General features: G+C 49.3%; 1 protein-coding gene across 3 annotated transcripts in view; it reads right to left on the reverse strand.

Moving 5' to 3' along the window:
* Nucleotides 1-3,808: 3,808 nt before the first annotated feature.
* Nucleotides 3,809-24,922, reverse strand: part of FBXL19 (F-box and leucine rich repeat protein 19) — a 33,608-nt gene continuing 12,494 nt past the window's right edge. For all 3 annotated transcript variants that reach the window (XM_080978896.1, XM_080978894.1, XM_080978895.1), the window contains 8 exons: nucleotides 23,703-23,918; nucleotides 22,443-22,475; nucleotides 21,463-21,603; nucleotides 17,723-18,447; nucleotides 13,807-13,970; nucleotides 11,115-11,276; nucleotides 10,175-10,393; nucleotides 3,809-8,763 (listed from right to left, as the gene is read on the reverse strand). In XM_080978896.1, coding sequence (XP_080835022.1) covers nucleotides 8,540-8,763; nucleotides 10,175-10,393; nucleotides 11,115-11,276; nucleotides 13,807-13,970; nucleotides 17,723-18,447; nucleotides 21,463-21,603; nucleotides 22,443-22,475; nucleotides 23,703-23,918 — 1,884 coding nt within the window. In that variant the 3' untranslated portion in view covers nucleotides 3,809-8,539. The remainder of the gene's footprint in view (nucleotides 8,764-10,174; nucleotides 10,394-11,114; nucleotides 11,277-13,806; nucleotides 13,971-17,722; nucleotides 18,448-21,462; nucleotides 21,604-22,442; nucleotides 22,476-23,702; nucleotides 23,919-24,922) is intronic.

The raw sequence follows: 24,922 nt of genomic DNA on the forward strand, positions 1-24,922 counted from the left end.
CTGGGTTAGCAGAGTCTGTAACCTGAAGCATATGTAACCTGAGGTACCACTGTATAGGAGTTCAGCCTTAAATTTAACCGTTTTTCCATATTTTGGGGTGCCCAGTTGGCTGTGTTACAAACACTGTGTTTGTCACCCAAATGCCGAGCAAAATATTTTCTCTGAAACAGGTACACCGAAACGTTAAGCTATTGCTTTTAATGTCACAGGGACAGACCATTGGTTTTTTATTATGAGCATTGTACTTTTATGGCAGTACAATGTCATATTTATACATTACCCTGATAATTTCCTATGATTAGATTAGCATTTGAGTCAATGTTTGTACGCTTGTTGTACATGTGGTTTTAAAAAACAATAATTACCCTGATTTTTATACCTAAGCACACAGAGATTGCTACTGCGATAAATTTATTATTTTCTCTGTCTGTTTGTCAACCACCCCCACTCCCAGCACTGCTGTCCCGATTAAAAATCAGAGTTGCCAACTTTTGCTTTAAAGTCGCATTGTTTGGTCTTAAAACCGAGAGATCTGACCACAGATGTGCTGCGTCAGGCCTGCTGCAAGCCAGCAAGGCTGACCTGCAGCCAGTCACAAGCCACCCTCATGCACAGTCACTTTGGATGGGGCACAAAGCAGGGGGAAAGGCAGAGGGGGGTCAGTTGAAAGATGCTGCAAAGGCCCGCCCTACATCTTCGCCCCACAGTGAAGGGAGGGTGTGGGGCAGAAGGAGATGGCAAAATCCTGAGACAATTGAATGGACTGCATCCCATCAAGGGGAAATTGGGCAGTGCTATTTCTACTAGATATGGAGACCAAACCACTGGCTAGACTTTTCCTGGGGACTGCCAGATGGGCTGGCCACATACAGCGGCAGCTTCATCAGAATATATTCTCCACCCATGAGGCTGCATGCACGCCATTGCATTTAAAATAACGGGAACTGTAATTTACATCTCATAGAGCTGCAATTTTCAACACCCTTACAAACAGCCAAGGAGAACTTAATTTTACAAATACAGTGGTACCTTGGTTCTCAAACACCTTAGTACTCAGACAACTTGGAACCCGGTTTGCAAACTTTTTTTGGAAGCCAAACGTGTTCCGTTTTGAGTGTTACGCTGAGGTCGGTCTGTTTTTGCTATTTATTTTGCGTTTTTGTGGCGCTTTTGTTTTTGTGATTGTGTGGAACCCAGTTCAGCTACTGATGGATTGATTGTGTGACTGCAGTACATTGTTTATTGCTTTCATTTTAAGAATCAATGGTCTCGTTAGACAGTAAAATTCATGTTAAATTGCTGTTTTAGGGATTGTTTTTTTAAAAGTCTGGAACAGATTAATCCATTTTGCATTACAGTGGTACCTCAGGTTAAGTATTTAATTCATTCTGGAGGTCTGTTCTTAACCTGAAACTGAAGCACCACTTTAGCTAATGGGGCCCTCCTGCTGCTGCCGCGCCGCCGGAGCACAACTTCTGTTCTCATCCTGAAGCAAAGTTCTTAACCCAAGGTAATATTTCTGGGTTAGTGGAGTCTGTAACCTGAAGCTTATGTAACCTGAAGCTTATGTAACCAGAGGTACCACTGTACTTTCTATGGGAAAGCACACCTTGGTTTTGGAACGGACTTCTGGGACGGATTAAGTTTGAGAACCAAGGTACCACTGTAAATAAAAGGGGAGAAAAAACTGAAAGGGGAAGAAACGTGGAAGGGAACGAGATCCATCGAGGGCGTAACACACAAAACCCCTTGAAGGGAAGGGATATTAAGCAGGAGAGGATTCAAACCAGTGGAAGGATGGAATCGATGTGGGGAAATCGGCCCTGTGTGCCACTGCCCAGCGGTGGTTGAAAGCCGGAACTGCAGGGAATTCAGCGGAGAAAAGGAATCTCCTTTCATCAATAGCCTTAGAGCAGGTCAGGTGAAGAAGGTACCTGGCTAAAAGCTTCTAGGTCAGAACAAAGAAACTTGACCATCTTCACACACCTAGTCTTGTGCCCTGGAGTACTTCTGTGGTAGGGCTGCCGTACGTCCATCTCAACCTCCAACAACTTTCGGGGTGTCCTGGTTTTTTACTTTTGAAATATGGCAACCCTAGCTATGGAGACCCGAGGGGGCTAAAAAATAATGCAGAACAGCATCAAGAAAGATGGAGTGAAACCCTGGTCCCATCAGGCTCACACGCAACTTACTTTCTCCTTCCTATTTATCAAAAGTATCGGGGATTGGAACCGGGTCTTCTGGAGGGTTTGCAATGCCTTCTCCTTTTGTGCCAGCCATAACGTTCAAACCGTGTTCTCAACCATAACCAGTGCCTTCCCCTTTCAGCTGTGTAACAAACTGTTTTGGAAACGGGGTGTCTCAAACACAGCATTTGCTATAAGACTTGGGGGTGGGTGGACGAAGTTAGCTGGCCTACAAGATTAAAAAGTAATCATTTCATTAGGATTTTCCTTTTGGGATCCCGATCAGCAGTTTGGGCCCTATGCTTAAATATTTTATTTATGCATGCGAGTGATTCAATGACAAAACAAAGCCTATCTGCAAAATAAACACGTGTTTTATAGGTTTGATATACCTATGCACCATAGGTTTATACAGGAATTTCTCAACCAGAGACTCCTGTTTCAATAAAACAAATGGTTTTGCTTTATTGTGTTTTTAAAGATGTTTCTATGTTTTTATAGCGGGTTTTTATACCGGGTTGAAGCCTGTTTTCGCATTAAGTGGTATATAAATCAATTGATTACATAAATAACAAGAACTAGTGTGGTTTGGCAGCTACAGCAACCTTTATCAACCTGCTGCCCTCCAGATGTATTGGCCTGCAATTCCCAAAGGCCCTGGGCCAGTACTGGGTTCGAATGCTGGATCCAAGCTCAAAGATCAGCGGGTGACCTTGGGAAATTTAAACTATCTGTGAACCCAAGGTACGCTTCCCACCCCCTGCCCCCCCCCCGGAAGCTGCCCACTGCATCTTTCAATGAGTCACAGTCCGAACTGTGCACCCTCCCCCTTTGAAACTTCCCAAGGGACTGAACCAGAGCAGGATCACCCTCAGTGTGGAGAGACCAGACAGAATTAGGAGTCATCTACTAAGGGAAAAGAAACAATATAGAGCATCTTGGGTGCCTTTTTGAGCCTCTCTGTGCCATACTACAAATGCAGCAAGAGAGAGGTGGTTGGATGGACTGAACCACTTCAGGCTGTTTTTCTAATGTTCCTTGCATTAAATCAATCCCTGCAAGTAAAGAACTAGCATCTCAGGAAGGGAGCTCCTTTCCCTGCCAGTTTTTCTACTTGCAGAGAATTCTTTTTTAAAAAAATAATAATGAGTGCATTCAGAATTTCTACCCTCGACCTCCCATCTCGCCTTGTACAGACTTTCTAACACCTAATTTTGCTGCAGGTATAAAGACAAAGGCCTGTTGACCGTCAGGCAGGGGCACATTCAGAACAGCGATTCACACAGAAACACAACAGGTGAGCTCATCCGAAGTTCGCAGTCACACACTCTAAAATGAAATAGTTTCTGATTCAAAGCTGAAAGGTGCCGCCAGTTTCAGTCCTGGCAAAATGGCATCTCGAGGTGTCAGATATGCATCCGTCTTAATAAAGACACTGTATAATGCAAATCCTCTTCTCTCCACTGACAACCCCCCGCCTCAAGAAGACTCAGCTATCGGACCAACGCAAAATAAAAACAAATTAAAACCTTTAAAAAAAACAAAAGGAGAGTTTATAAAAAAATATTTCCAGAAACCATAAAACAGAACCCAATGAAAATAATAATAATAATAAAAATTAATTAAAAACCCCAACATTTTTTTATTCGCAACATTTCTTTCGGAAGGAAAATAAAACCAGGGGAGGGGGGAAATAATGAAAAACAGGCTTTTTAAGACCAAAACATACTTCCTTTTTTTGATTTTTTTTTTTCAGTTTTCGTTTATATAGCAAACAGTTATTGTACAATAATAGAACCCCTGAAATTCAGATTGGAACCTGGTCTCGCGCCCGCCCCTCCCCGGCATCCGAGCAGTTCCCAAAGGGTGGGGGGTCTGGGACAGAGATGTGCAGGTCAAACATTGCGAAAGACACATTGCTCCAAAGTGGATTCTTTAAAGTTTTCGCTTTTTCTTTCTTTCTCTCCCATCTCCCCTCCACCTCCCCTCCCCGGGGCTTATCTTTGTCTCGGTGGATACAGGTGAGGAGGAGGAGGAGGAGAAAAAACGTGGGCCTGTGTGCGGTTTAAAAGTTGTAGCCAAAGATGGAGAAAATCGCCTTGGAGGGGAGGAAACGAGGAGGAGCTGGAATATAGCTTTGGTCCGCTAAACTGGGGAAAGGGGTTTCGTGTATGCAATACGCCAGTGACCGGAAAACGTTCCGTATTATACCTCTTGGGGGGCAAATCCCTTGGAACATTTTGTGGGAGGCTACATCTGTGGGGTGGGAGGAAAGGTTTCTTCGTTTCATTTTGCGGGGGGGGGGGGTGATAGCAAATGCATCCCCCATATTCTTCTATCATTCCAGAAGCAAACCATTTAGGCTTGAGAGACAGCTGCCTGTATATTAATGCTCATATGCCTTTCAAGTGATTGCGGGTGGGAGAAAATACGGGTGGTTGGGGAAGGGGGAGCGGAGGGGTGGGCTTATCACCTGCAGCCCCCCTCCCTGTCCAAAGGGAGCATTTTTGCCCCTCTCTGGGGTTCATCTGACTTCCCACCCCTCGCGGCCCCCCGCCCAAAGCAGCAGTCTGTAGCACAGTAGCGCACCCTTAGATGATAATTCTCGCTTTTCTCTCTCTCGCTTGCTCTTTTCACCGTTTCTTTTAAAACCTGAGGTATTTTTCTTTTCTTAGTTAAAACATCCATTAAAAACAAATATTTTCTTTTCTTAAAAAAACAAAAAAAACAAAAAACCCTAAACGATATGTCTGAAAACAGCACCTCCGTCCCCCTCATTTGGACAAGGGAATCTGAGGGGTTGGGGTGGGGGTCACCACATGGCACAGGGAGTGTGACCCCCTACTCCTTTTACATTACGTGTTTTTGCCTCTCCCCATCCTCCACAATCCATAAAGCACACAGTGAAACCCAGACCCATAAATTGCCATTTCTTAGTGTACGGGTCTCCTTTGGTCGGAGGAGGAATTGAGATCGAGGAGACAAGGAACAGAGCAAAGGCTGCTGTGGCGAGAGCAGGCCTCATTTGCGCCAAGGAGGGTGAGCCCTGGAATCAAGTAGTACGCATTTATGCTGTGTTCAAAGGAGAGTTAGAGTTTTTTTGAGGATGTTGGGGGGGAGAGAGGACTGTTTGATCTTCTCCCTCCCCCCCATAAATGCACAATACTGACCTCCCTTCCTTGCCCCACACTTGCCTCCGTTGTATCCTAGCCCCTCTCCCTCCTCACAGCTCCTCACCATCTTTAATACTCTTTTTGTTTTAGGAGCTTCTAAGAGGCGACTGTGGAAGGAGGGAAATTATTCTATGAGGAAGGGGAAATCCAGAAAAGAAGGGAGCAGGGCAAGGGGAGAAAGTAAGATACCTTGGCCCTCTTTGGCTAATCAAGTGAGAGGGAAGGATTTTAGTAATAACAAAAAACAAAACAAAACAAAAAAACCACCACGGACAAATGAAATTTTTAAAAAAGCAACGATGAAAACCGATTTTCTTAAAACAATATAAAAGCACCCAACAGAACCTTAAAAAAAACAAAAAGACACCAAAAACCTCGCCTCCGATTCCACAACCTATCGCTGCGTGTGTGTTTTTTCAAGTAATGCTTTAGTAATAAATGAACGTTCAAGTATATATTAACAAAAAAAAACCAACAAAAAAAGAAGTAGTTATGGTTACCGATTTGACCAAAAATAAAATAAAATAAGAAAAACCACCACCCAACCCAGCCTCAAGCCATTTCTCCTCTTCCTCCCCATATGATGGCGGCACCCTCTGAGGACCCAGGCGGAGGTGGAGGGGAAGGGGGCCGAGGAAGAGAAGGGGCTCCGGGAAATCTTTGTAACAAGAAAGTTGGGTTGGGGGGGGCGGCAGGGAGGCTTCCCCCCACCCAAGCTGTGGGAATCCGGGTGACCTGCGATGATGCCCCCCACTGGCGACTGACCGCCTCTCCCTCCTGAAACCCAGCCGAGTCCCATCCCCGTTGGGAGGAAACCTAAAGAAGCAAAAATGGCTCAGTGAGCAGAGCTGGGCACCTTGGACGGCTGCAACCAGCCTCCCTTCCAGGGACGGGCCAGCGTGGCGGAAGGGAAGAAGAGCTCCCGTTAGCCACATCAATCCCACCTCCGCCGCAGAAGGGAGCCAAGAAATGGCCGACAAACAGGCACGTCTTCGGTCCGGAACATTCTTTTTCGTGCCTTTTTTCTACAGTATTCCCCCCCCCCCTTCTCCTCCTGCCACCACGCTCTTTAGAAAAGGGAAAAAACGACCACGGGGGTGGGAAGAAAACGCAACCGAGGGGGGAAACGTGTGTGTTCAAGTTTGACAACTCCGCGGCCGAGAGGAGGGCGACCAGAATTAAGACAAGGCTACCCAAGCCCAACATGCGTGGTGCTGTGGGAAAGAAAACGCAGCTCTCTGCTCTCCCCCCTCCCTTAAAAGTGGTTATTAAAGCTTATGGACCAAAGAAGGAAAGTGGGGTGGGACAAGGGTTTGGAGGGGCTGGCAGAGAAGGGGGGGTCAGGGCAGACAGCAGGATCTCCTCTCCTGGGAGGGGTTTTCAAAAGTAAAAATCAAGCATAGCAAGACAGCAGGCTCAAGCCGTTCATCTTGCTTGCCCCCCACCCCCCCAGGGGCTGACACAGACACACATTACTGGCAGGGGGCAGGGGGCAGATAGAAAGGAAGGATCATGACTTCCAAGTTGGAAATACTGCTGGAGTGGAATGGTAGGCGGAGGTGCCAGGATGGGATGGAAGAGGAATACACAAGGGGGGTGACAGCAGGCAGGGCTGTTTGGATTAACAGGTATATGTGCTTTGGGGGGGTGAGGGTGGAGAATTGGTGCGTGGTTCACATGTATGGGTGCAAGCGGCCACCTTTTTATGGTGCTCCTGGTAGCGACACCCCCAAAGTTGTCTGACTGGAGGCGGAGGGAGGATGCTCCTCGTGTTAATTTCTCAACACGGCTCCTCCAACATTACCTTCGCGGTACGGAACGGTGTCCGGAGAGGGAGGCCTTAGGAGCTGTGCTATGCAGACAGAGGGCAGCAGGAGAGGCGCCGTGCCTGCCTGCGCACATGTGAAGGGCCGTGGCACTTTCAAGGCGCTCCCTCCTTACGAGCTCCTTGCATGCACAAGGGATAGCGCTGAGAGAGACGGGACGTTTCAAGTCACACTTGGCCTTGCGTGCTCCCTTGCAGCCTTCTGATGTGCGTTTCCACACAGGGACGTACAAGGTGGATCCGAAGCGTTTTTGGGAAGGATATCCCAAGCTTCTGAATCTCTCCACGGTCTACCAGTGAACTGGGGTGGGGGGCGGCTGGGGACTAAAGACGGGGAGGCAAGTGTTGTGGGACGGACGTTCTTCGGGGAGTCTCCACGCACACAGCTTGCGTGCGCATGCGTGTATGTCGATTGTGTGTGCGTGTGTAAACAATACAGCAGCGGAGACGGCATGTGTACGGATTGCCATGTGCGCACATGTGGGGGGGGTGTTATCGTTTTGGCTTGCAGGGCCAGGAACACGGGGTCCAGATCTGGGCCGCGGGAGACCGCCTGCGCATTCAGCCCCCGCGTATGCGTGGCGACCCACGGCCTGTGCCCTCCCAGTGGAAGTGGGGCGGACGGAATTTCAGTGGGTGTGTAGTGAGGGGGGGCAGGAGGGATCGAAGTATCAGCTGCCTGGCTCCCCCGCCCCACCCTTTGTAAAAACCGCACTGAAAAAATGAGTGCTTGGGGAGGGAGGGATGGGGGGAAAGACAGGCAGGCAGGCACACACACTTTCAAAATCATAAAGGCAGCATGTGGGGGGGCGGGATGGAGGAGGTTGGAGTGCACATATGCATTGGGGAGAGGGCCGGAGTGAGAAAAATAACCTGACACCATAAAATGAGCTGCCTTCCTCCTGAGCCAGCATTTCAAGGCTGTGTGTCAACCTCCCTCACCCCGAGAGAAAGAGACCATGGTACCGACTGCGGCACAGACAGGTTGGGGTTGGGGGGGGGCGGAGAGTACGACGCAGTGCATGATGGGAGGAGGAGGAAAATGCCTTTTCCCAGCATTGTAAAGCAACAAGGCTACCCCAGGCCCCACTTACTCCGTGGCTCTGTCCTGGAACGAGGGGGGGGGGTGGAGCAAGAGGCAGACGACCCCCACCCTGGCAGGGGTGGGGAGTGGGGTGGGGTGGGGGGAGCACAACCCTCCACCCCTCTTCTTTAGCTGCGCACGTCGAGGGGGGTGGAGACGCCACTCCGGTTCAGTGCATGGCTTTAAGTAAAAAGGTTCTCTCAGAGTCCGCGTCCGGTTTGTCCGACTGGCAAGGCATAGTCTCCCTTGCGCCTCCACCCCAGGGCGGGTATTAGCTGTCCTTCAGCAGCAATTTCTCCTCGGGGCAACGGAAAGGAGGCTCGGGAGGCGCCGAGCCAGGGGCCGGGGGGACGGAGGTGCTGTTGGAGACAGAGTCCTCGGCAAAGCGGGCGCAGGCCTCGGGCGTGACGTGGTGGCAGGTGCGCAGGTCGATGCGGGAGAGGCGCGGGCAGCGGCGGAAAAGGGGCAGACACTGATCCGTCAGCCGGTTGCACCCTGCGGAGAAGGGGTAGGGAAAGGGAGAACAGGCAGGTCAAAAGTCAGGAATAAAGGTTTTGCTTCAGATCCCCCCTGGTGTGGGGAAAGCAGGTTCGTTCTCAAAGGAACAGGGACCAGGCCTCCACCCTCCAAAAAGGCAAGATTACTATCTCAGCATGGAAAAGCAAACTATAGGCTAAATCTGCAGCTTGCAAGAATTCAGGGAAATTTGAAAGTGAGGACGCAAAAAATAAGGTCTCGGGGATGGAGTTTTTCAAGCCAACGACCCACCGAACATGCCTGGCATGTAAGTTTTTGGGGTTTTTTTAGGTGGCATGCATAGGAAATATCTAAGTTCACTTATTCTAAGGGTGGAAGGCATATCTTCACTACATATTTAATAGGCCTAATAGTAATTTCATCGGCTGAGGGAACTATGGGAACTGGTCTTTCTAATTAGATTCTCAGCATAGAATGAACATACTACAATTCCTAGGATTTGGGGGGATGGCTGGGAGCCATGATAGTTTAAGAACTTGTAAAACTAGCACACACTTATAAGGCTGATACACCCTGCACAGTTGTCTAGCTGCTCTTTGCGTTGTCTCCTGACAAGAAGCAGTCATTCTTGTCTCTTTCCTGAGCCACACTTGGAAGTTCTGAGGCTGTGCTTGGGACTAGGTGGAGGTAACAATAAAAATTACATCTGTGTTGTTGTTGTTGTTGTTGTTGTTCTTGTTTAAGGACAACCATTCCCTGCAACATTCAGATCTGGCTAGGGAAAGGAGGGGGCAGACGACTGAGGCTTGCATAGGCAGCACAAGACCCAAAAAGTGCCAGTAGGGACGTCCTAAGTGGTGGAGACCTATGATAAGACTTGCCTAAAGAGCAGGAAAGGATTGGTACCAGAGCAACCAGGAGAGAGTCAACATGGTGTAGTGAGTGTCAGACTATGGCCTGGGAGAGACCAGGGTTCAAATCCCCACCCGCCAACAAAGCTGACCTTATGACAGTCAACCAGTGTGGTGTAGTGGTTAAGAGCAGTAGATTCGTAATCTGGTGAACCGGGTTCGATTCCCCACTCCTCCACATGCAGCTGCTGGGTGACCTTGGGCCAGTCACACTTCTCTGAAGTTTCTCAGCCTCACTCACCTCACAGAGTGTTTGTTGTGGGAGAGGAAGGGAAAGGAGATTGTTAGCCGCTTTGAGACTCCTTCAGGTCTAAAGCGGGATATTAAATCCAAAATCCAAAAACCTAACCAGCCTCGCAGGGCTGTTGTGAGGATCAAAATGGGCTGGGGGAGAACCACGTTTGCCACCTTGAGCTCTTTGGAGGAAAGGTGGAATATAAATGAGACAAACCAAAATTGGTAAGAGAGAAGACTGAGGAACGACATTCGGGGAGAGGAAGGAAATCCCCGACACTCACCGGCGAGGTTGAGCTCGGCAAGGGTCTCTCGGAGTGGGGAGTTAGCAGCAGTCAGCAGGTTAACAGACTGGTCGCCCACGTGGTTGCAGTGGCTCAGGTCCAGTTTGGCAAGCTGGGGCGTGTGCCGGATCACCAAGCGCAGCGAGGAGTCCGTGATGTCCAGCCCAGAGAGCCGCAGCTCGGAAACATTCTGGAGCCGACCCCGACTGTCGGTCTGGCCTGGCGGTTGCAGGGGGAAGGAAGCAGACGAGTTAGGCAGGGCAGCCAGGCCAGAGGGCGCAATCCCTTTTGGAGGCGGCCGGCTCAAGCTGCTGTTAAAGGGTGGCAGTTTGAGGTTTGTCCAACGGCATTTGCAGATTTTGTATCCGAGGAAGCCCTCCAGAAGCTGCTGCACTCCAACTCCCATCGGTTCCAGCTGGCTGAGCCAATGGCAAGGGTTGATGGGAGTTGTAGTCCAGTTTCGAGAGGGCGTCGCCTTGGCTGCCCCTGAAACACAAGCACCCACCCCCCAGAAACAAGGCAATGGACTGTGTGGTATTTTTAAAAAATAAAGAAATAAGATTCCAGGTTGATGAGCAAGGTGCCCACTTTTACGGATCACCTTAAGTACAGACAAATCCCCTTCTCTTAGCAAGTATTTCCAGAGGAAGCTAGCTAGGACTGTTGTCTATACGGCATGAAACAAAAAATTCCCTGGTACTTAAAAAACTAATCAGGATGGAACATGATTGGTTGCAAATTTTAAGCAATTGTTTGAAAGGTGCAGGTCAGTAATATACAGTTAATGATGTCTAATGTCCTGGAAGAATTTTGCAGGGAGAGCAAGGAACACAATCCATTATTTTATGCCTGCAGTTTGATGAAGGAAAGGAACAGAGTCGACTGCGGGCCCTTCCCCAAAGGGCCTCTCCACCCCACCCCATTGCGCGCCCCGTTTTACCCGGCTTGGCATCCGGGGCAGGCAACAGCAGTTCGCGGAGGTGAGAGTCCTTGACGTCCTCAATCCAACGCAAATCCAGGAGCCGCAGGGAGGGGAAGTTGGCTGTGCTGAGCGCCGACACGGAGCACCAAGAGCAGCCTGTCAGGATGAGTTCCTTGAGGCCTGGGGGGGATGAGGAGATGACACTTTGTCACTGAGGTTCTCCTCCGCACCTTCAGCTGGTCCTGCCCCCACTTCCTTTGAGAAGTGACGAGTGCTGCTTCGCAGCTCAGGGTCTCCCCCCAGTAAAAAAATATACCCTCGCACCCACCGTCAAGAGGGCAGGAAGCCTGGAGGGCAAAGGACTGGGGGGGGCACTGACTTCTGTGCACCCAGAGAGCAGAGGCTAGAGTGTAGGAGACTTGCACCTGTGTATGGAATTGCTCCTGGGTCGTGACCCTGGCTCCCCATCTCCTCCACCTGCTGCCCACCCAACCAAACCACCTCCTGCTTCAAGGCAGAGTGGCTCACTGAAGTGGGACACCTGTGGCTGGGCTGTTCCATGTGAGACTCAGAGTGTGGGGGGATAGGGTTGGCTCTCCTGATTCAATGCTCCTCTCCAGAAGCAGAATTTTTTTCCTGGGGCGCCTGTTTGTAAAGTAAAATGCTGAAAGAGGAAGCAGGCTCATTTCTCATTTTGAAAAAGCAGGGAAATATTTTGTCTTGTATCGCAGGCTCTTCAAATGCTAGAAACTTACTCTTTAAAAAATAATGATAAAAAAACCCAGGGATTTGATACCATGGTTCATTCCAGGGTGTGGGGACTCCCCCCACCCCATCCAATGGGTGCCTTTGCTTAAAACAAAGTACATTTGGGGGGGCATGAAGGTGTCAAGGAGAAGATTAAGAGGGAACCCCTTTCCTGGTCATGCAGTTTTTCTCATATATATATATATATATATATATATATATACACATACACACGCATAAATATATATATATCTCTCTCCAAAACATCCCCATTCACTTCTTATCTTCTTTTCATCCCAATTTCATGACCACACAGGTTTTCCATGCAGAAGGATTAGTGTTTTCCTCCCCTGTTGCATGGGGAGGGACCACTCCATAAAGTGAGGTCCCGCCTCTATCGGAAGTGTCTGCCCTGAATCAATCAGGCCGCCCTCCCAAGACATCGCCAAGGAAACCAAGGCCGAAGGCAGGAAATGCCACCTGGACAACCCTGTCGCCATGGGGACGTTTCGGATCCCGATACCAAACACAGCTATCATTTTGACTGTGATAATTTTTGTAAGGTGCCTTGAAAGCCTCTCTGTGCTGTACAACAGGATGCAAATGCCTTAAAGAAGTAAAATAAGGTGGTACCGCCTAGGCACAGTCCCCCTTCTGGACACCAGACATTCCCTTTAGCCAATTATCTCCCACCTCCTAACAAACAAGGCCCCAAAAACTTCTTTACTACTCAGTCCTGAAAGCCATATGCCAAACCCTGACAACTCAAGTCTACTTCCGGCTGGGCTTACTTTCTCAATGACTTTGCTGAGGCCCAGATAGTTAGCGACAGGGAGCCACTTCTTCGTGTGTCCCCTACATGAGAGGTCCGGAGGGTGGCAACACGAGAACGGGCCTCTTCTGTGGTAGCTCCCCATTTGTGGAATGCTCTTTCCAGGGAGGTTTGCCTTGCCTTTTAGGTGCCAGGCAAAATATTTTCTTTATAACCAGGCCTTTGGCTGATCAAACATTCTATGGCCTTTTAAATGTGCTTGTGGGAGGGGGGTGTTATTGGTTTGTTTTTGTTTATGTATTATGTATTTCCTGTTCTCATTTTCTTTATGGTGTGTGTGTGTGTGTGTGTGTGTGTGTGTGTGTGTGTGTGAACTGCCCTGGGAGTGAGTTAGTTAGTTAGTTAGTTAGTTAGTTAGTTAGTTAGTTATACCCTGCCCATTTGGCTGGGTTTCCCCAGCCACTTGAAGTGGCTCCCAACAGAATATTAAAAACACAATAAAACATCAAACATTAAAAACTTCCCTAAACAAGACTGCCTTCAGATGTCTTCTAAAAGTCAGATAGTTGTTTTTCCCCTTGACATCTGATGGGAGGGCATTCCACAGGGTGGGTGCCACTACTGAGAAGCCCCTCTGCCTGGTTCCCTGCAATTATTTAATAAATAATAATCATGGAATCATAGAGTTGGAAGGGACCCGGAGGATCATCTCGTCCAACTCCTTGCGATGCAGGAATATGCAGCTGTCCCTTATGGAGATCGAACCTGCAATCTTGGCGTTATCAGCACCACACTCTAACCAACTGAGATACTTATTCAGATAACAACAGTAACTGGAATATCTGAAGACCAGGGCGGGGTGTGTAGGTCTGTAAGCACTTTTGCTCCTTCCAGAGCCTCTGGCTGCTGGGAAACAGAAGCTGAAAGAGACGCTCCCTCTGAGCCACAACATCCAGTTGCTACACCAGGTGTTTGCAGGCTGGGGTGATTTCTGCCAAGACCTGCCATGGCCCAGAGATCCAGCAGCAGCATTGCAACTGGGCTGTGTGCTCATATAGCCGCTTTTGCCGCTCACTAGAAACCACTGCCTAACTTTAAATCATTGTGCGCCACCTTGAGACTTTTGATTAGCAAAGGGGGTGTAAGTGCTCCTCCACACACCCCACACACCCCACAAAAAACCCACAATACCTTGCAACCTGTTGAGAAGCCACATTAGCTGCTTCTTGGAGATGTTGGTCCAGCTAAGGTCAAGGCTGGCCGGCTGCCGGCGGATGATGCCACTCAGCATGGAGGGAGTGATGGATTTCCGACGGCTCAGGTCAATGTGCGTCCATAGCTGCTTGTCACAGCACCTGGGGCGAGGGGAAGAGCGGCAGAAGGGGAGAACTCAGCCCAGGAGATGGCGGGGGTGCAAAAACACATCTGTGTGCAATCGTTCATTAGCAGGGCTAAAAGGTTTAGAATTGGTGGGTTGATCCAGGATTGTATATATAAAAAAGGTAAAGGACCCCTGGCCTGTTAAGACCAGTCAAAGGCGACTATGGGGTTGCGGCGCTCATCTCGCTTTCAGGCCGAGAGAGCCAGTGCTTGTCTGCAGACAGCTTTCCAGTCCTGTGGCCAGCGTGACTAAAATGCTTCTGGCACAATGGAACACCATGACGGAAACCAGAGCACACGGAAACGCTGTTTACCTTCCTGCCGCAATGGTACCTATTTATCTACTTGCACTGGCATGCTTTCGAAATGCTAGGTTGCCAGAAGCTGGGACAGAGCAACAGGAGCTCACCCCATCACAGGGATTTAAACCGCCGATCTTCCAATCGGCAAGCCCAAGAGGCTTAGTGGTTTAGACCACAGCGCCACCCGCATCCGGGATTGTACTTAATGTAGGAGGAGTCCTGCTGCATCAAGCCCAAGTCCAGCACTCTGCTCTCACAGCGGCCAAGCAGGTGCCTACAGGAAGGTGGCAGGCAGGACCCGAGTGCCACAGCAACTCTTCCCAATTGGGATTCCCAGCAAACTGACATTCAGACAAACACTTGGCTAGTAGCCACAGGCGACCAAAAATTCAGTGGGCTGGTGGAGGTGGAGAGGCAAATCTTTCCCTTCCTTCCCAAGGACGTTTGGGTTTCTGTCCTGTGCAAAGGAAGAGAAGCCTCTCTCTCTCAGCTCTGCCATCCTGTTTGGTAGAGGTAATTTAAGGCTACTATCCTGCTTTTGTGCATTGGCTGTGAAGAAAGGGGTTTTCCTCTTCTGCGTCCAGCATGGAAACACAAGAGACCAGCCTCTTAGCTGGCTGGTAAAAACCCACTACAGGCTATTAAGGGCGCAGGGTGGGGTTCATTCACAAGACATGTGAAAGGTCACAGGGTCTTCATTCCTGAGCTAAAGTTTTCATTCATTTGCTTCCAAACTATGTCTCAGAAGCAGGACAGCCGCACAATTAAAAAAATTTCTTAAGTCAATCCAATGAGTTTTTAAATGACCCGTCATATCAAGTCAATTGCCTACATCTGCATGCAACAACGAGAAGGGGAAAAAAACAGTTCTGGAGGGGGAAAGGCATCCTTCCATTGGTCTTTGATGGTGAACACATCTCTCACAACAAACACTGTGCAAAAACAGCCTTCCCACTCCTGCCTAGAGAGTGAATATTGCATCTGCCACTTGTCGCTTTTATAACTGCATTAAGAAAAAACTTTTTAAAAATTCTGTGTTGCTCAGTTAAATGGAAGTGTCTGTATTGGTCTGTAATCAATCAACCCTGAATTGATCAAAGGTTGCAGTTTGACCCAGCAGTTGCCAGGAGAGATGGAGCTCCTCAATGAGAACCATCAGAAATGGCAGACTAGCTTTCCAGAAGGATAGCTGGACCTCCCCAATACAAACTTCCCCTCTGCAGTGTTTAATTTTTGGATATCTTTGCTAATATTTCTTTCTTTCTGTTTTAAACCCAAAGTCTCCAAAAGGCGTGATTCCCAAACCTGGTTGCTAGAGATCCTTTTAACTAGAGATGCTGGGAGTTCAACATTGGACCCTCTGCATGCCAAGGACAAGCTGCAACCCTAAGTTATGCCAACATGACTCTTGAGAAGTCAAAATGGAGCATCACATTAGGCAATGAATATACAAATGAATGCTCCCACCCCTTTTCCTCTATCCCCATAGCCCTGATACGTTTCGCATGGGCTGGGCATGGGAAGCTGTTTCCTGCCCATCGGAAAGTGAAACTAGCAAGGCGGAAGTGGTTTTTTTTTAAAAAAGGAAGTGTTTTGGGGGTTTTTAAGCCCACTTTTAGGTTCTGACAGCTACATAGCTAAAGACCCCATGTTCAGACAGAAGAGGTCTGCCACGTAGAAGGAGCCGCTCCATTTGCCTGCGCACAGCAGGACGACCTGCAAGACAGTGGGACTTTTCTGTAATGGCGTGAAGAAAACACCTCCCTGCCACCAATCCACATGGCAAGACACTGCTGGCAAATGACACCAAAGCAGGCTAAGATGGCAAGCACAGGGAGGAACGTGGCAACTGTCCTTGGCATTTGAGTTTTGAACCCCTCCTGTGCAAGACTGTTCTGCCTTCCCCACCCCTCACTCCTGTTTCTTACTACTTGCTTTGCCAAAAATGGATAATAATAATAAGATTGTTGACATAGATATGCGTAGAAGCCTTGAAGAAGAATAGGGCTTGAAAGCAGAAGGATAAGGCAATTTCTTAAATCCCCGAAGCCTTCATTATCACGTACAGAGAAACTTCAAGTGCGTATCACTGCGTTTGTTCTGATTTCTGTCTCATTGACCTTGGCCTCTTCCTTCCCACAGTTGAAACTTCCAAAAATCAAGGTCATCTTTTGCTGCTTGCCTTGCTTTTACAAAGCATGCCCAGGCTGGTGGAAACTGCTCGAAAGCACCATGTCCAGCAAGGACGCTCTGCTTATCTAGGGGGAGAGGACTTCCCAGCATTCCTTGAGACCAGTGAGATCTTGGGTCATAACTGACCTTGGCCCGGTCGATCTCGTGAGGGTGACAATAGAGGGAGGAAGAGATATGATACCAGCCCCCCTGAGCTCCTTAAGATACTGAGCAAATAAAGAGAAATAGTGAGCGTAACCCAGGAACAAGGAGCACACACGTGAAGAGGCTGGGAACCTGCCTGCCATAAAGTTGGACAACTGCGCTTATCTAGTTCAGTGCTGGCAACACTAACTGGCAGCAGCTGTCCAGGATTTCAAGAAAGGGACATCTCCAATATAGCGGCCCTGAGACCCCTCCTTGGTTCATTCCCGTGCCATGCACAGCTCAGTGCAAAGAGAAATAAGCCCCCCATTCCTGGCATGGGCAGCTCTCGCCAAGAGAAATCCCACGCATGAGCTCAGGCAGAAAATCTCCATCAGAACATTACAAGGCTCCCTAACGCAGACCAGTCTTCCCTCCAGACACAGCAGTCCCCATTAGGGCTGGGCGATATAGCGATACATCATCCAAAACCGGTTTTGAAGTCGTATCGTGATATCCGTTTCCTAACTTTTGAACTGGCAATATATCACAAAGCATGTTATGCATGTATGTATGCTATGCAAAAAATCACAATGCGGGTGGAAACCGTGAAGCCAGCCAACGAGTCTCTCGATTTCTGCACCCCGTTATCTGTGCTGGCTCAACTCACAAGAATCACAAGAGCAGGCGCCGGCAAAAATCACAATGCAGGAAAAACCGTGAAGTCAGCCAATACCTCTACATCCTTATTTCGGACATCGTGGTATCAGCATATCGTGATGTTTCACTGGTGATACATCGCAATGTTGAAAACCAGATTATGGCCCAACTCTACTACCCATCCTGAGATTGTCGGTGTCACCATCAGCGCTTGTGGCATTCGCACTCCTGTCTCCCCGTCATCTCCATTCACAGGTTACGCAGCTGCTGAATATGCCCATCCTGGGTCTGCCAAACAATATGGCTCCAGGCAGTTCAGGGAACGCAACAGGAAGCAGCTGTACAAGTGCGACCTAAAATCTGCTCCCCCACCCCGCCCTGCTCCCGGGACCTCTCTGGCGCTCCCCGCCTGCTCCTCCGGGCAAGCCCCCGGCCACCCCGGCACTCACCAACGGCTCCACGTCCGGCACACCCTCATGCAGACGCACAGCTCCCGATAGCTGAGGTATTGGAAGACGGCCAACCAAACGTCCCGCTGCATGATATGGTCGGATCCGCTGTCCAAGGGCAGGGAGTCGGGCTCGGGGCTGTCGGGCGGCGGACGCACCACGTGCCGCTCCAGCTGCAGCAGAGGCTTGGGCGGCGAGGGCACCAGGGGCCAGTTGAGGAACTGAGTCCGCGCCACCATGCGCAGGCCCGTCTGCCCGGCGGGCCGGCCCGCCTTGCGCCCGCCCGCCTGCTGCTTGGCCCGCTCGCTGCCCCGGCTGGTCGGGCGGTGATTGTTCTCTTTCTCCTGAGAGTTCCCCCGAGCTTTCGGCTGCTTGCCGTTGCGCGCTGTCTCGGAGCTGCCGTTGCGACGCCCGCCCTCCGACGCCTCCTCCTCTTCCTCCTCGTCCTCTTCCTCGTCGTCCTCGCTGGCGCTGAAGCCCAGGGCGGCCAGGCGCTGGGAGCGGGTGGCTGGGGAGGCGGCTCGGCTCGACACGCCCCCGCTGGAGCCGTCCGAGCCCCGAGAGTCCGTGTCGGAGTCAGAGTCCGAACTGGAGCTCGAGCTGCTGCTGTTCTTCACCCGCTCCAACATCTGGCACATCTGCTTGAAGCGCTCCAACTTTTCCCGCTGGTGGGACTTGTCCGACTGCGTGGAGGGCTCCAGGGGGCCCGGAGGACCCTTCGGCTTCTGGCGGGAAAGGAAAGACCGGTAGTCAAGAGAGCTTGTGCCCTGGGTTGCTAGCTTGGTTTGGCTTTCATCCGGATGCCCTCCCTGCTTGCAGGACTACAACTCCCATCATCCCTGACCATTGGTCATGCTGGCTGGGGGTGGATGTGTCTTGGGAATTCACTCTCTGGAGGGCACCACAATCCCACCCTGCCTGGACCTTTTCATCACATGTTGTCTTGAAAAAGAAGCTGAGGTAGCTCAGTTGGTATGCGACTCTTAATCTCAGGATTAGGGGTTCAAGCCCCATGTTGGGCAAAAGATTGCAGGGGGTTGGACTAAATGACCCTAGTGGTCCCTTCCAATTCTACGATTCTAGGATCCCCGTTCTAGGATCCCCCTTCCAGAGGGTGTTTACCAAGACTGGATTAAGACCTTTAGAGGCCCTAAGGCTAAGCACTTAAAAAGATTTTGGTACCCCCACATATATCTAATTCAAAATAGAAATCGTGTAATAAATTGTTATTGTTTGAAATTAAATAAAACATACAGTAAGATGGAAAATGTCTATTTTTTTTTTTGTACACTTCCACTTTATTCCATGAAAAACACAATTTAATTACCGCATTTTTTGCTCTATAAGACTCACTTTTTCCCTCCTAAAAAGTAAGAGGAAATGTGTGTGCGTCTTATGGAGTGAATGCAGGCTGCACAACTATCCCAGAAGCCAGAACAGCAAGAGGGATTGCTGCTTTCACTGCGCAGCGATCCCTCTTGCTGTTCTGGCTTCTGAGATTCAGAATATTTTTTTTTCTTGTTTTCCTCCTCCAAAAACTATGTGCGTCTTGTGGTCTGGTGCGTCTTATAGAGTGAAAAATACAGTACTATCTTACAGCTGAATTAACGTAGATAGATTTTGTCTCAGAATTTGCGAACTGAAAAGTGAAGTTGCTGGTCCATGGTAAATCCAGCAATGGAAAATTTCTGTGGTGCTCCCCTCTTCCCTTAATGTCCTAAGCATGTGCTTATTTTGCTTTATGGTAAATCCAGACCTGGCGCTTACCAATGGTAGGGTTGACATATTTGTTTCAAAACAACGGATTCTTGCCAGGAGGGAAGATCCCAGCATCCTGCTACCCTAGATATATATGAAATGCAACTCTCAACACTCAAGAGACACAGCCTGGGCTCAGGGCTCCCACGTACAGTCTGCTTGGAATTCCACAACAGAAGACAAGGCGGAATGCAAGCGGACTGAATAAAGCAACCCCCAACCACCTCCCAAGATCAACAGAGAGCAAGCCCTTTAAGTCTGGCCTCTACGTGATCCAGCTGCCTTCGTAACATCTAGATTAGATGATGGGGAATGCACCCACAAAGGTGAGTGATTAGTTAAGGTCTCTAGAGAAAACTCCAGGTCCAGCTGCACCCCCCTTCAGACAGGAGGCTGATACCACTTTCTCCACAAATCTAACCATGGAGGTGGGCAAGGAATCTACTTTGCTGCCGTAGCAGCATCTCTGACCAAGCATTTAGCAGTTTTTGACTGGACGCTGCTTTTCTGCCATGCCCTGCTTTGGAATGTTTCTGTAACGAAACTGTTTCAAACAGTTGCTTGCAGGGCGCTTTAGCGAACGTTGTTGTTGGAAGACAAGACAGAAACATGGTTGTTGTTTTTTAATCAAGTTGCCTGGAGACTCACCAAAGCCCAAGTTGGGGCATCTTCTGGACAAAGCGGGCAAGTTTGGAAAAACCAATAGCCACTGGTCAGTAATTTTTTTACGGAGTGTTTTAGTGTTTTCCAAATGACGTTACCTGCCTTGTGGCTTTGAGATGGACAGGTTATAAATCAAATAGTTGTAAAGGATCAAGTAACCACATCATGTTTGTGAAAATCGCAAACGCCTGTATTCGCAGCTGTATCTCAGTGCTCTTCACTTATGCATATTTGACATCCCGCTAGGAGGGTGCCGCTGTCAGCCTGGGGAACTGTCCTTTGGCAGGATACCCCCCTCCCCAAATGGTCAGGTGGGATAATATTCCCTGTCATATGACTGCAGCCCCACCTAGTGGCCAAAGGAAACACGAGCGCAGTCCTTCTGGATCAGATCAATCACACCACAGCGTTCTGTTCTCACATTGACCAACCAGATGACTCTATGAGAAGGGCAACTCTCTCATTCCTGATCCCCAGCGACAGGTATTCAAAGGCATACTGCAATTCTGGAGCCTTATTCTCCATCCATTCCACTAAACCCCTTTTAAAGCCTCCCAAGTTGGCAGCCGTTGCCGCAGTCTGTGGGGTTGCTGGCGATGCACATGAAAAGGATGCATCACTTGGGGTGCCCCTGAAGCCAGCTGGACCGGCAAGAATTTTTTGGGGGGTAGAGTAGCCACTTAGTGACAGCATCAGACTACGGTGTGAAGGCACCTGGGAAGCTCAACATGTCCTGCTCTGGATGAGAGACCAATGAAGGCAATGAAAAAACTGAGAATATGCTTAGCAGAGAATCCCAGCCCACTTTTCCTGAAGGCGTTTCCCCCCCCCCCCCCCCATGTGGGATTGTGGCTCAGTGAGAACATATTTTGTATGAAAAAAAAGAAAAGGGTCTCTGCTCAGCCCTGAAGCTCACTGGATGACCTTGGGAACAGTGTCGTCTCTCAGCCTAATCTACGTCAAAGGGCTGCTGCAGGGATCAAAAACGGAGACGAGCCACATATTGCTGCCGTCTGTTTCCATGGGAAAAGGTGGGATAGAATAAACAAATAAAATTCAGCCTTGAAACAGGAGAAGGCTGCTGCTGCCCAGCTACCTCCTATCTACTGCCTCAGCCAGAACCAAGGACTTGCTCTTCTCCTTTCACCACATGAAACTGCTTCTGCTTCTGCAGGATGCCTCTCTCGGTACCAGGCATTGCAGAAACCCACTCGGGCTTCCCAAAAGGCCTCCCCTACGTCTGATTGGGCAAGGCTCTTCCTACGTGCCTGAAGGCTGCCAGCCACTCACAGACGCCCCAGCTAAACCCCACCTCTCACCTCTAAGTCGCTGGCGGTGATCTGATTCAAGTGGATGGAGGGGTGGGAGATGGTGCCCTTCACCTCAAAGTCCCCGCTGCCCATGCGGCTCCAGGTCTGCATGGATTGCAACTTGTTCCCATCGGGCTGCTGCTCAGTGGCCTGGAAAGGAAAGGTGCGGGCAGAGGGGAGAGAGAGAGAGAAAGAAAGAGAGACAAACAAAAGTTCAAGTGAGCTAGAGAGAGAGAGATGCGTCTTAGGACACGCAAGCGACTTGAGAAAAACGTGCACTGAATTGTGTGAACCTCCGTTTGGAATCTGACAACAGCAGCCCCCTGGGCTTATATGAAAGGGATTGGGACCTGGGAGATGGCTCGGCATTCTGCCCAGTGAAAATGCAGCAGGCTCGGCCTCTGCCACTCTAGAGGACGGAGAAGGAAACGTCAGGGAAGCTGATTGTAGCTAAATGTTAGGAGAAACTTCCTCAACAGCACAAGCTGTTTGACAGCAGAAAGACAACTGCCCCAGGAGGTGGGGGGTGGACTCTTCTTCGCTTGGGGGTGTTTTTGAGACCAGGTAGCGGATGAGCTAAAGCTGAGCAGTCAGACATCTGCTTAGCATGCAGAAAGTCCCAACTTCTCCTAGTACGACTGGGAGAGACTCCCTGCCTCAAATCCTAGAAAGCTCCGCTGCCAGTTAGTGCAGATTAAGACTGAACTAGGCAGGCCAATGGTCTGAGTTGGCATGAGGCAGCTTCCTGGGTTGATACTGTACGGAGGAGGATGGAATGGAGGTTCTGCGACCTGATGTTGTGCAGAGCTATGCTGGTGGACAGAACAGGCGCACGTCTTGCTCAAACGTGCTAGAGAAATACAAGGTGCACTCACATGCTGGTAAGCAGGTCACTCCCTTTCCACTTCTCTCCGCACAGCCTCCGTGTCCTGGTTCCCCCTGCTATCCCCCTGTTCTCAAGCTGGGCGAGAAAACTCACAAGCACTCACCTTCTTCAAATGCTTTTCCCGCGTGCCTTTTAACTGCAAGAGAGAAGAGAAGACTGTTGGAATTCTGGGCTGCAGTGTCTCTAATTCAGAAGACCCAATAAGGATTTTGAGGGCAAAGGAAAGCCTTTGGGAATGAGGGCAAGCTGGGAGGCTGTCCCATCAGGTGCAGCAAGTTACTGGGTGTAAAGAAACAAAGGGAAAAGGTGCAATGGGATGTTCTGGAGGAAGGAGTTAGCTCTCCCCTCTGCCCATCCCTCTTAGTGGGGTCAGCGCAGAAGACCAAAACCATAAGCCTGATCAACAACTCAGGGACTAAAAATGCCCATTTGCGGGGTCCAATGTAAACCACACTTGCAAATGGACAAAGCAGGGCTGACTGTCAGCACCAATCATTGGGTCTGAGAAGCTGCCACCCGATGCCCAGTGACTGATAGGTGGGCAGCCCCATATACCTGCCCTAAGCAGGGTGCTGAGGGCAGGCCAGTTCTTGATCTGGCTCTGGAGCTGAAACACATGCTCCATTCCTGCTCCAATGTGCCAGGAAGGAACTGGAACTCCTGGATCTCACTCTCAGTAGGAAGGAGTAACAGAGCTCAACCTCATGTTAAGCAATCTCAGGCCTAATTTCAAAAAGCCTCTGCAAGCCATCAGTTCAGATCACTAGGAACAGCCGTTTGTCCCTCCTCTGGCCCCCACCCCATTGGGTCAAAAGAAAGAAGGGGTGTCAGAAAGAACCTCCCCGCTCGGAGGCAGCCTGGCACAGAATCTCAGCTGCTCTGAGACAAAACGCGAAAAGAGCTATTGCCTTCGCATATTGCTCATGGCCTTCCTGGAAGCAGCTGTCTGCCACTGCGAGGAAATGGGATGCTTGGCCAAAATGGAACATTGGTATGATCCAGCTGGAGTCTTCTAGTGGGGTGATCCTAGGAGGCCAGAGGTCCTCCACGTTTAGTGGGCTCAGAAACACATTTGGAAATCTGAGGAACAGGCTCCATGATTTAAATCGCCCTTTGACACCTTGCCAATGTAAATCACCTTGATTTGAAATCAAACCATCCCCCACCAAAAGGGGGGGAAAGATCCTGAAAGGCATTGTAAAAAAAGAAAAGGGGGCAGGAAGATAGAGGGGCTTGGTTAGCACTGAAGGAGGGTCTCAGGGGGGTGCTGTGGTGCCCAGAACCACACTGGAGACCCCAGGAGAGGGCCCTGGGTCCCTGGCCAGGCACGCAACATCCGTCAGACAGAGCGGCAGCCTCTGACCTTTTTCTTGGGCCCTGCGTCTGGGGGTGGCAGCTCCTTCTCCTTCTTCCGCTTGTGGGTCCCGGCCTGAACTGGGCTTTCCTCCGTGGGTGGCGGGGGCAAAGGCGGCGCCGGCGCCAACTTCTTCTTGTTCTGAGCAGGCTCGTCCGTCAGCTTCCACCGGACGCCATCCTCGCCGTTGTCGGAACGCCGCTTCCCCGTGCCGTCGCCCGAGTCCTGCGGGCGCAAGGAGGGGAGAGGGGCAGGGGCAGTTAGCGGTCACCTACGTGCAAGATGGAGCAAGGGAAGGGGGAGGAAGAGGGCAAGCAGCCTGCCAGCCACTTCCTGCTGCCCAAAGAGAACAGGGGGATGGTGGGATGGGCTTTGGCAAAAGCGAGAGGACTCTCAAGAGCAGCAGGATAGGGGTCACCTGCATTGGGCACAGACCCGACAGCAGCAGGATGCGGCCACTCGCAAGACGGCTCAACACATGTGGGGAGTTTTATTTTAAACATGGCAAGTTGTCCTTGAGCGTGGACTAGCGTAAACATGTTTTCCAGACGGCAGACAAAGAGCCAGACACTAGTTTTGCTCAGGGACTCCAAAGGGGGATAAAAAAGGAAGGCGGGAAGAATAAGATTCTTGCATTTCTTGCAGGGTGGATAAAAATCAATGATTTTTTTATTTAAAAGTTTTTTAAAAATCAGATTTTTAAAAATTTAAATCAGATTTTAAAAATAAAATGCTTTCGGAGGAAAAATCTTTCTAAAGATAGGTTTCTATTTAAATTACATAATAGTCATTTGTTTCAAGTTTTTCATGTGTGCTAAAACTCGGTCTAAGTTTGTTTTTTTAATTGTTTAATCGCATAAGTTAACAAACATGTATACATATGCTATAATGTTATTGCTTTAGTTACATAAATTGTTTAAATTATTATTAAGGAAATGATTGTTTTTCTCCTTCCAATAAAGTACAGCAGAAAACATTGTCCAAATATAAATAGTTAACTTATTAAACCTCACAATAATTTCATAATTATCTGTATATGTGTTTCTAATAATATAAACAAATCAGTAATTTTTGTAAACTGTAAAAAGTATTCTGAAAATTTATTATTCCAAAACCAAAACCTTCATCTGGTTGTAAATATTAAGATTATACCAGCAAGAATGAGTCTTTCTGTAAGAAAATGATTTAAATCAAGTCTTATTGACTAGTGATTTAAATCATGATTTAAA

Source organism: Podarcis pityusensis, assembly GCF_964106645.2.
Source record: "Podarcis pityusensis genome assembly, chromosome: 13".
In the NCBI taxonomy this organism is placed as follows: Eukaryota; Metazoa; Chordata; class Lepidosauria; order Squamata; family Lacertidae; genus Podarcis; species Podarcis pityusensis.